Raw genomic sequence first — 12,548 nt, forward strand, 5'->3', positions numbered from 1 at the left:
AAAGTTTCTTCATCACTTGTTTCCGTGTTGCCGCTTTCAGCACTTTGGCCCCTCGGATCAATTCTGACTTTTCTTTTTGCATTAAATGAATTTCTATAGTTTCTTGGAGTAATTTTATTGTGCCTTATTTGCGGATTATTTGATTCTGCTTTGATTGGAGGCATTGCAATCACAACGTGTTTCATTTTATACTCCCAGAAATATGTGTTCTTGTTTAAGTTATCTTGTGCGTCCTCAATGCGACAAAAGTTTTCGAACAACCTGAGCCATGGCTGAACTATTTTCGATGCGACTTCATAAAAATATGTTCGAACGAATGAGATATCTTTTGCATCTGTTTTTGAAAAAAGGTCTTCTTTGATTTCCCGCACAACCTTTAGCATCTCTTCATTAGAAGACCAATAATATGAATAATTACAAAGGGTCAAAATACTTTTCATAAATAAGTGCCGATCATAAACGTTCTCGTGCACAGAAAAATTGGGCGATTCGATACGGTTTTTGAACCTCCCCAATAACTGCAGCTGATTGAATTCTTGCGCATCAAGTAAAACGTCCTTAACGGTCTCGAAGAAATATGTTTTGAATTCAGATTTCGGTTGCGGTATAAACTTTGCAAAAAATCCTAAAGCAGAATCAATTTTCTCGTCGAAGAGAGAGTAATCATCGATGAAAACATTATTCACCTTACTTTGGTTAGGGTTCTTAGCGTCATGAATTAAGGCAGCAAAGAACAAAATGAAAAGATCGATCTTATTTAATATCCAACCATCAAATTGGTTTGATAACAAAGAATTTAATGAATGTAACATCATTATAGTATGAATGTAATGCTTTAAGTAAGTACTTGTAAAGTTAATTAAAAACCTTACAAATAAATCAGGGTCTATTTCTTTGAATATTAGCTTGTTTCTAGTAATCAAATTCAAAAAGAATTTGACTAGAAAGCGATGTGAATCTGTTTCAATTTGATTCCAATTTAATTCCAATTTCTTTTCAAGGAATGCAGGACTTGTTAGATATAGCCATGTGTAGTAAGGAATTTCTGTTTCGTCTTTTGGTGTTTCTTTCTTTTTAAAGATATCTTTAAAGATATTATTTTTATACTCATCATCTTGATATATGCTGAATAGTTTGTCGCTCGTTTCTGTTAGGTTTATCACGGCATTGTCAAGTGACTTATTAAGTAATGATTCTTGTGGAAATAATAATTGCAATTGATGAATTTGATCAATAGATCGTCCCAAAACTCCACTATTAAAAGTTGAGTTCTTTGCTTGTTGATTGTCTGCTATAATTGACATTCGAGCTTCAAGTTTTTTCTTACTTTTTCGATTAATAATCTTTGTAAGTGTAATGCCTATGATAAAGACTATTAAAAGAATGATGACAGATATGATAAAGATTAATGCTCCTGCATCTCGTACATTCCGATCTCGAGAATATAATACAACAAATGTCAAATAACCGTTGCCGAGCGTAACGGTCTCCTTCATGGCAATGTAATTTGTTTCGTTGTGCTTGATGATGGTACCTGTTTCATTGTTTAATTTGGAATAAAAGGTATCAACAGACTTCCAGATGTCAGATTCAGTACTTGTTAATGTTGGATATAAAAATGTTGAATCTTCTATGCGAGAAGATTCTGCATTTCCTCCAATGTTAATGGCAAAATATATATTGGGAAAGCTGGTGGTAAGGTAAAGATATGTGGTAATAAAACTTAAACCGACACCTGTAGTAGTAGATATATCTCTTCCATTATTATATGGATATACAGAAGCAACATAATTAGAATTCCCATACGGATTAAAAAAAGAAAGATTTGACCAGAAAAAATCAACGTTGTTTTGATGAATTGAAGAATAAAAATCTTCAAACGAATTTATTCGAGCAATTGGAATTCCTGTAGAGTTCGGATCCCAATTATAATAATGGGTATCTTGGTCGTAAAGTCTAATTTCTTTGTTAGGTAATAAATAAAAAAATGAAAAATTTGATCCAAATCCAGTAAATAAACAAAAACTTCCATTACTCGCTAAAAAATATGTGGAGTAAGCATTGTTTGTTAGGACATACATGAAACGATGAAAGGTGAGATAATAAAGAACAGTTGAAGGTGTACATTTAAGATAATCATCTCCTTCGGAAATAAGAGCAGTAAATTGGGCAATCCGTCTTGCTTCTGTGAGGATTTGCTGTGCTAAAGTTGAAATTTCTAATAACTGATTTTTCACGTATTGCTCTGAAAGAGAATAAAAGATACTAAATGTCTTTAATCGAAACACAATCCATTGTGTTGGAAATGCAATGCTTACTATGATGCATGAAGCAATAAGAGCAATTTTTGAAATAATTTTTATCTTTCTTTTGTAATTATAAATCCCCTCTACTGAAGCATAATTCACCGAATTAGATACCTTAAGAGAAGAATCAAAAGAAAGTGATTGTTCTGATCGCATAAGAGAGCGCTTAAAAAAACTCTCTTTTTGTCTTTGTGATAAAAACGTTAAAAAGTCACTTTTGGATAAACGTGCTCAAAATTTTGGCTGGAAACAGTTTCTGTGAAAATTGAATAGTTTATCAATGAAATCTATTTTATGGAATGAACAGTAATGGAAACAATGACTATAAATCACAATCCATACAAATTGATTTGCTTTTCAAAATACAACAAATCATATTTAATATAACTCAAGAAAATCTCGAAACATCTATTGAAAAGACAATGGAATTATTTGATTTCAATTTTCCATATTCATATAATTTAATTATTAGTAATTTGGTTTATTCTGCATTTTTATCAAAAAAAGATTTAAATGATTTTTACATAAATTATATTAAATTAATTCAAACAAAGGAAGAAAAAATTTAACAAAAAACTATCCAAAAAATTATTCAAAATTTTTGGTAATTATTTATCTAAAAACGAATCACAAGAATCATATTATTTGATTGAAAAAATGCTTGAAGAAAATTTAATTGATGAAGATATTGTAAAAAACATTAAATCAAAATATTTCGCTCATTATAAATCAGAAAAAGAGAATAGAATAGCTCAAAATTTCAATATAATAACGAAAGCATTTTTAAATAACTTTGAAGAACTATCAAAGAATAATTGGGAATTACATAAGCAATTAATCAAAGAAGGACATAATCCTAATGAAATTGCGAAAATAATTCGAAATGATGAAATAGAAAAACTTCAAGAAATATCATCACAAAATTATTTCGATTTTAATCAAACAATTGAACCATCACTTTATGAAAGATGTTCATATGTTAATCCGGAATATAAAAATGTTACATTAATTGATTATGCAGCATTTTTTTCAGCAATTAAATGTTTTAAATATTTACTTATGAATGGTTCTAAAATAGAAAACACATGTCAATATGCAATTGCAGGTGGAAACATAGAAATCATTCATTTATGTGAACAAAACCATTCATCTTTTGAAGGTTCATATGAAGCAGCAATTATATTTCATCAAAACGATATATTTAAATATATATATGAAAAGAAATTAGAAGATTTGGCAGGAGAAGATATTAATGATTTTGGGTATTATTGTATTACTAATGGTAATTATGAAATTCTATCATTTTTAGAAAAAGAAGGAATGCAAATTGATGAATTTATGATTAATGAATCAGCAGAATTTGGGAATATATATCTTATTAAACATTTTCTTCAAAATAATCAAATCACTGATGATATTTTAGTATTCTCTTCAAAATCAGGAAATTTTGAACTTGTTAAATATATTTTGGAAAATAAAGAATTTGATATTGATATTAATGCTTCTGATATTTGTTTGTTTTATATGATGATCAATATAATAATTTAATGTTTGAAAAAAATATTTGAAAATCATTTAAGCTATTTTTTACAGCACTTATTTATGCATCTCAATATGGTTATGTAGATATAGCTAAATTACTTCTTGAACAAGAAGGAATTGATATAAATGCTAAAAATATTTATTTGTTTTATTTAATTTTTGTTTTGCTTGTTTTCTGAAAATTGTTTAAAGTATATGAAACAGCACTTATGATAGCAACTTATTATGGACACACTAAAGTGGTGGAGTTATTACTAGAGCAAAAAGCTATCGATATCAATTTTAAAAATATTTTTTGTTTTAATTTATGATTTATTTAAAAAATTATTTTTTTCTTAATAATATACAATGATTATTCAAATTATTTTGGACGTCACTTATGTATGCATCTTTAAAAAATCATATAGAAATAGCAAAGTTATTAATTAAACAAAAAGAAACTGATATCAATGCAAAAAATATTTATTTGTTCTAATCGATTTTTATTTAAATAATTTAATACTTCCAAATAATATTTGGAATTTATTTGATTTACTTGAATCTGCACTTACTATAGCAGCTGAAAATGGTCATACAGAAATTGTTAAATTACTTCTTGAACAAAATGGAATTGATGTTAATACTAAAGACATTTATTTGTTTTATTTAAAGTTTATTTTAATAATTTTATATTTCAAAATAATATTTGGAAATTATTTAAATTATTTAAAACATCTCTTATTAGAGCATCTGCAAAAGGTTATACAGAAATCGTTAAAATACTTCTTGAACAAGAAGGAATTGATATTAATGCTAAAGATATTTATTTGTTTTATTTAAAATTTATTTTAATAATTTTATATTTCAAAATAATATTTGGAAATTATTTAAATTATTTCAAACAGCACTTATGAAAGCATCTTATAATGGTCATACAGAAATAGTTAAATTACTTCTTGAACAAGAAGGAATTGATATTAATGCTAAAGATATTTATTTATTTTATTTGACATTTATTTTAATAATTTAATATTTCAAAATAATATTTGGGAATTATTTAAATTATTTTAAACAGCACTTATGTTAGCATCTAGAAATGGTCATACAGAAATAGTTAATTTACTTCTTGAACAAAAAGGAATTGACATTAATGCCGAAGGAAAGTGAATCAGCAGTGAGAAAAACTACACCCCCAATCAATGCATGATTTTTTGAGAAGAAATTACGGTTAATATGACAATTTTCTGTTTTGTTCTTATATATTATAATAACATAGATACAATGAGAAAAACCAACTGGTTGGAACCAATGTTAGAGTAAAATAATAAAAATAACATAATATTTTATTAAACAAATTTATTTCTATTTCAATATATATATACAATTGGTGATATCATGATTTGAATGATAAACAACCAAAAATGACTTTAGCACATTTTTTTGTGCTATGTTCACTTTCTAATAAGCAATAAACTACAACTAGTAAGAGATAATTTATAATATTTATAACTAATTAATTTTAGAATACCAATTTTTTTTGTAGCACTTCTTATAAAAGATATATTCTTACCACTTACTTTGTATTACGATCATTGCGATATGCAATTATAAGTTTGATTAAAATGTGTTTTGTGAAATGAAAAAACGTTAAAAACATATCAATATTTAAAAGTGACAAATGAATACTGGGAAACTTGAAAATCCACTTTCTATTTCATTACGCGAAACTCTAAAGCTACGTCCAAAAGCCCCCGAACTAATCAAAATACTTCGTGCAATTGAAGCCGATTTAGATGAATTAGAAATTCAAAATGCCGATGTCAGTGATTTAGCTGTTTATATCCATCAATTATACCTAGTCAATAATACCACTGTTCATGGTTACCTAATAAAGATAATTACGGAGCTTGAAGTCCTATCAGCTGAGTCAATTATTGAGATGTATCATTTTGATTATTTAATTTCTCAATCATTAGATCAACGTCCCCCAGATCCTCAACCCAAGGTAGATGAAGAAAAGAATGCATGTTTCCGAATCATTTCACTTTTACTTAAGTATCGAAAATATTTACCATATTCCATTCTTCGAGCATTAGTTTCCTTATATCAGACACCCAAACATGGATACAAGCCATTAATCACTGCCTATTTTTGTGAAGCTTGTTTAGTTTGTCCGAATCAAATTGTTTCAATTCCAGATATTCCTCAATTACTTATTGAAAATCTAATGGAGACTGGCAATACACTTATATCTTCATTACTAACATATTCTGTTGAACATTTTCCACCATTCATATTTCAAAAACATTTTTTTTCACATTTAGCTACACCATTTTGTTCATTAGCAGACAACAACAATAAAGATGAAAACCTTCAAACATCATCCAAATCCTTAATTAACATCTTAATCACATGGCCAGGCTTATTACATATTGGATTCAAGGAACATATTTTTGATGATTTATTACAATGTTTGCCGCATCGAACGGAATGTATTATCACGATTTTAAAGTCATTATTACATCTTAATCAAAACCGAAGTATTTTATTTTCATATCAAGGATTATTATTACATAACTTAATTGAGATTGGATTATTAACACAATTACATAAAGTATCAATTGATAATTCACATGCTTCTACATTTTTAAATTATTTAGTTCCATTCATATCAAATGAAAAGACAGCAGACTTATTACCAATGATTACACATGAGAACAAAATCATTATGCAAAGTTGTGATTCATTAGCATTTAAATTATCACGTTTTGTAGCACAACAACAAACTACAACGAAAACTAATCAACAACAACAATTACAATCACAACAACAAATTATTACAGTTTGTGGATGTTCTATTCAAGGTGATAATGATTTAACATGGAATTGGATAATGTTATTAAAGTTATTATCTGTAATTTTACCACATGACATAAGTGAAGCAACTACAACTAATGCTAAAGCGTTATATAACAAATTACTTGATTACTTTTCTGGTCCTTATTTACAATCGAAATCATTAAAAGCTACTTCTACTAAATCCGATTGTTTAGTAGCGTTATGTAGTTTATTAATGAATGATTGGGGTACTGCAATATTACAAACTCATCAAAACTTCATAAAATCATTGTATACAGCTATGACCGAAATATTAACATCAGATAAACCAAATTGGGCATATTTTAGATGTGTTAATGAATTCATGAAAACACCGGAAGGAACAGTTTTCTTACAAAAGAATAAAATCGGAGAAATATTAAGTCAAATCGAAATACAAGATGCAGATGTTGAAAGAGTTAAAGAATTAATTAGTTATATTAACTTATCAACTGATTTATGTATTGGCGTTCAAATGTATTTAAATTTATTAGAATCGAAATCAGAAGAAATCCAAAAATTAATATTAAACTCATTAAATGAAATGAAAGATATTGTTCCAGACTTTCATACATGTGTCTTTAAGCGTATTATTATATTACATTTTAAACGTAACAAAGAAATTCCAGGCGATTTAAAGTTATTAACAAATATATTAACGACGAATGAATTATGTTTAGAAATGACTGCAAATGATCCTGAAATGCATCAAATATTACAAAAGCGTTCGCATCAAGTATATTCATTATTATTTGGTATTAAAGAAGGGTTTAAATATGGAAATGTAATGAACGAATTACAATGGTGGTTAGACACAGGAAACTTAAATTATGTGAAAATATTTGATGAACAAACTGAATATGCTATTAATAATCCGAATGAATTTGTAAATATTCCAATACATTTATTTGGGCAATTATGTAAAACGAAAATCGGAAGAGAAAAAGTTATAAATTATATTCCGATATTATTAGAGAAACTTGATAATAATAAATCATTAAATGAAAAAAGATCAGTGATTTATGCATTAGGACAATTTGGTTCCAACATTAAATCGATAGAAATAATGAAAGAATATAAAGTTTTAGAAACATTTATGGAATTAATTAAAAGTACTAAATCTTATGTATTAAAAGGAACATTAATTACTTCATTCTCATTAATGGCACAATCACAATATTTATCGGAAATAATCGAAAAGAATAAATTCATTTCATTTAAATTTGGTAATAACGTAGCGATAATACCGAATGATTTAGAAGTGTTATTCGAAAATCATGAGAAAATTGACCCGCCATTAAATAACATTGATGAAATCGAAGGATTCGAAAATGTTACATTATTAATTAGACAAGTATCAAGTCCAATATCACAAAAACAAGCGAAAGTTGACTTACACGCGTTATATCAAAATGAACCAATGAAATTAATCGAACCGAAATTGGCAATTTACGCAAATGAATTAATGTCGAAGTTTGTGATATCGCCTGAAAATAGACTTTTCTTAATAAGAATATTCTCGAGAACTTCAATGTATTCATTAAAATCTCAAAAGGAAAGAGATGTTAATGAGGAAAAGGCTGCAAATTTAAGAGCAAAAATATTTTCCATTCTCGAATATAATTATGAGTTACCATTAACAATGGTGAACGTTAAACAGTATAATAGTTTGAAGGAGTTAAAGAATAAAGAAAAGAAACTCTGCAACGATGCAGTGGAGGTGTATCTGAACGACGAGGAATTCGAAAAAGTTAAAGGAATGACAAAGAAAGAGTTTTACGAGTTGTCACTAGAAGAAATGTCAAAAATACGTAAAGAATTGGCCGAATGAAATTAACTAAAAAATTGTAATTGTGAAATTAATTTTTTTTTTTCTTTTGATGAAAACAAATTTGTTAAATGAACAATAAATAAAAATAATTTTGTAACGATTTTGAGGTAAATATCAATCAAATTTGTCTGAAAGTACTCAATAACTATCATCGTGATGAAAAATGTTCAGATAACTAATTTTAATAAAAAATTAGAATAATTTTGGACATTTTAAATTAAAATATAAAATGAATATAAAAAAAAATTGGTGTACTATGGGTTTAGCCCGCGTACATAGGGTTTTTCATGGGAATATATTATAAGTATTATAAATAATTCCAAAACGAAAGAAAATATACAAAAAAAAAAAAGTTGTTTAATATAGCAGTAAGTGTTTCAATAAAAAAAAATCGCTTCCTGTTGGAAAATATAAAAGTAAAAACAACCAAATATGAAGGTATTGTGAAAAACCATGTTCAATGGTTGTTGAAAATATTATTTTATTATTTGTGAAATGTCACCATTTTGTACGTTAAGAACCGTTATAGGCTTTTGCAATGATCATTTGCTGCCTTCTTTTACAATTTGCTCAGACAAAGGAAGAACAAGAAACGAAAAAGACCATTGTTTTGCAATCTAATTCAAATATTATATTTGCTCCTTTATTTTTTATAATTGATCTTATCAAGTTTATTTTTTATCAACTTGTTGCTTTATTTCAGTTTCTTTTTGTTTTTTCAAGTAACTCTTCAACAGGCAGTACAATTGTTGAGAACAATGAAAACATTCATACACCAAAAGCAACTCCATTTCCTACACAGACGACATCCTATATCCGCACTCCAACTCAATTCAAAACTTCAACACATTCTCAATCTCCTGAACCTACACCTGTTAAATCATTCATCTCAACTCCTACGAAATCATACGTTTCCACACCAACATACTACCCAACCAATATTCCTGTTAAGCCACATGATTTTACACCATTACAATCACCAACATCTATAAAAACAGTTGTTGAGTCTACATCAGTAAAAACATTAATTTCTAAGCACACTGAATCAACTACTCCAATAATAACAACAAAAGCAACATTTAGTACGCAAATACAAACAGCTAATCCCACACAAATCAAATCAACAATTTCATCAACAAAATCTCATTCACCTATTCCAACGTCACCAACTTCTCCTCCAACAACTACTACGTCCACTAAAATTTATACTCCAACGCCCACAACACCTCCCTCAACTCCAACAACACATATACAAACACTTACACCCACGAAACATATCTCAACACCTACATCACATTATCCAACACCAACACCATCATTACCACCAATTAGTCCACATGAAGGTAAGTTAACTATTTCGGATAGATATGATCGAATATTTAAGAAGATCAATACCATAAACAATGCCATTAAAACTGCAAATAAGCAACTTAGAGATTCTTCAATATCAAATCTTAATGCTTTATTTGGTGATAAACTTTTTGAATTTATGAAGCTTCAAGAAGAACATGCATATGGTATAATACATAAAATTCTTCATGAGCAGCCAACATCTTCTTCACTTTGTGCAATTTCACCACTTAATGGTACAATTCGTAAACATTCTTTTGCAGATCGTTTGATGAATGTACTTTCACAAGATCTTAAAAATAAGAACCTACCAAAGGATACAGAAGATTGTTGGAATATGTCGCCTCCAATTGGTAATTTTTCGTATATTCTGCAAGAACCTGTTTATGCTTCAAGAATTATGTTTAAATCGGGCAAAGCTGAAGCGTGCTCAATTAAAGACTTTGCTGTCGAATTTTATTTCGGCAATACAACTGTTTACACAGGTGTGAAACATCTTTATAAATATTCTCTTAAGCCACAAAGTTTCGCTTTTAATCCAAATATTAAATGCGATGGGTATAAGATTATTGTTCTTAGTAATTATGGTGATCCAAATATAACATGTCATTATGGCGTAAAATTGTATAGATCTTAATTTATAAATTTTATTATAAGTAAATGAATTCTTTGTTTATTAATTTTTAAAAATGAAAAAAGCAATTAAAAAGTTTGTTTGAATTTTTTTTTTTAATAAAATATAAGCTGTTGTGAACAAATCGTATTGGTATAAATCAAGGTCAGATATTGTACTTAAAGAGTCTACTAACTATTGTTGTGGTTTTATCATAGGTAAGTTGACATGCACATTTAAGCTCGACATATATAAACTGCATTCCATATCTGAACGTAATTAACCCATTACATGATTTTGCTTTTAATTTTTTTAGGAATTAATAAAAATATTTTTATTGTTTTTTTAAATGTAACCCAAAACAAATACACAATATATTTAAATAAGGTTAATTGATATCCATTAACAACATTTACACTTTCAAACAATTAACACTTCGTTTATATATGATGTTTATTAACAGCCTCACACAATTTCAAACAAGTTTGAATTGTATGCACAAGTTCGGATTTGTTTCTAGCAAATTTGAATTTTCTTCATTTATCAAGTTCCCATAGCATTGTCCTGTTGTACAATTCTTTTCCCTTGTCAACACCACAATCGAGTTATTCATTTGATTATAATCGATTGCAATTGGTACACCTTTTCCTATGTTATATTCACACAACATTCTTTCAGCCCTTAGATCCCACACTCGCACATAATGATCTTCTCCTCCTGTGAACACGTAAGAATGGCTATCGCTTTGGAACGCTGAGACAACAGTCAAAGGCGCCAAATGTCGTTGTATTTGTTTCACAGGCAGATTAAATCTTATGTCCCAAAGACGTGCAGTCAAGTCGACTGAACCCGACAAAAATGTAACATTTGAATGTTGAGCTAAAGAAGTAATACCCGCAGCATGTCCGATTAAACATAATGCAGGTTGAAGTTGTGAATTTATTAAATGTATTGAGTGATGATTACGTGATGAGATTGCTAAGAGCTCACCAACTTGTACTAATGATGTAATCGATGGTAAACTAATGTTTACGCATACTTCATAGCCATTGTTTATTGGCTCAGTTAAGTTTTGATAATTCCATAGATATAATTGGCGTCGTGATCCAACTAATAATTGATTGTTCCATTTAACAATCGATGATCGTAATATTGGTGGACAATCAATCACATATTTAAAGGGTGTTATCGTTTGATCATTAATGGATACTTCAGTGATTTGATTACCAGAAACAACAAATAATGTGTTCGTGATGTAATCATGCTCAATGGATGTGGCACGAAATGGAATTTGTATTTCTGTACGTTGTGGTCCGATTTGAAGAAAATGATTCTGTAGTTCAGAATCAAAATCAATTAAATATGGAACACCATAACGTAAAATTCCTGTCTCGACATTGGAATACATGGAAAGAATCGTAAAGTTGGGGTTGGTGGGATATGTGTTATGTGATTTGGACGTGGACATCGTTTCTTGCGCTGTTATGGAATGAATTTGATCGATAGGTGCAACATTTTCAAGCCAAAATTTATCGGATGAACAGATGAGAAGATCAGTAAGATCAGATTCGATCCGTTTTTTACTATCAAGATTTTGATGTTGTTGAACTGCTGCTGTATAAATATTCTCAAGACTATCGGATATCGAATATTCCATTAAAGGTGATAAAGGTCGAGATAAAAATGAACCAACACTGACAGAATGTGGTGGACGCTTGACAGGTGGCATCTTGTCAGTTGGAAGAGAGAAATCTTTACGTGCTTTTGTAGGATCATATTGGTTTGATGTTCGAAGAAAAGTACGCTTATTGTTGTTGAACCAAAGACGTACTGCTCTGTTTGTCCATCTGGTATTGATTTGTGTTAATTGACCTGTAACAGATTTTACGATAATTGCACGTTCTTCAGATCTTTCAGGAAGTGAAAAATATTTATCTATTGCTTGTGTTAATATTAGTTGCTCTTCTTTGGATGGAAAGTATCTGTTGTCTTTGATTTCTTCTTCGTTATGCATGATTTTGGCTCAACAAACCGTCGCTAAAATTTTCAT

At 28.7% G+C, this 12,548-nt stretch overlaps 2 protein-coding genes across 2 annotated transcripts; one reads left to right on the forward strand and one right to left on the reverse strand.

Moving 5' to 3' along the window:
• Positions 1–5,505: 5,505 nt before the first annotated feature.
• On the forward strand, positions 5,506–10,522 carry GO595_001001 (uncharacterized protein; the record flags this gene model as incomplete). Its single annotated transcript, XM_067912648.1, has 2 exons — positions 5,506–8,486; positions 9,277–10,522. 2 exons carry the CDS (start codon positions 5,506–5,508, stop codon positions 10,520–10,522), a joined length of 4,227 nt encoding a protein of 1,408 aa, XP_067778944.1.
• A 451-nt stretch (positions 10,523–10,973) lies between these two features.
• Positions 10,974–12,512, reverse strand: GO595_001002 (uncharacterized protein; the record flags this gene model as incomplete). Its single annotated transcript, XM_067912659.1, has 1 exon — positions 10,974–12,512. One exon carries the CDS (start codon positions 12,510–12,512, stop codon positions 10,974–10,976), a length of 1,539 nt encoding a protein of 512 aa, XP_067778945.1.
• Positions 12,513–12,548: the final 36 nt, after the last annotated feature.

The sequence above is a fragment of the Histomonas meleagridis genome, assembly GCF_020186115.1.
Source record: "Histomonas meleagridis strain 2922-C6/04-10x chromosome Unknown contig_118, whole genome shotgun sequence".
In the NCBI taxonomy this organism is placed as follows: Eukaryota; Parabasalia; order Tritrichomonadida; family Dientamoebidae; genus Histomonas; species Histomonas meleagridis.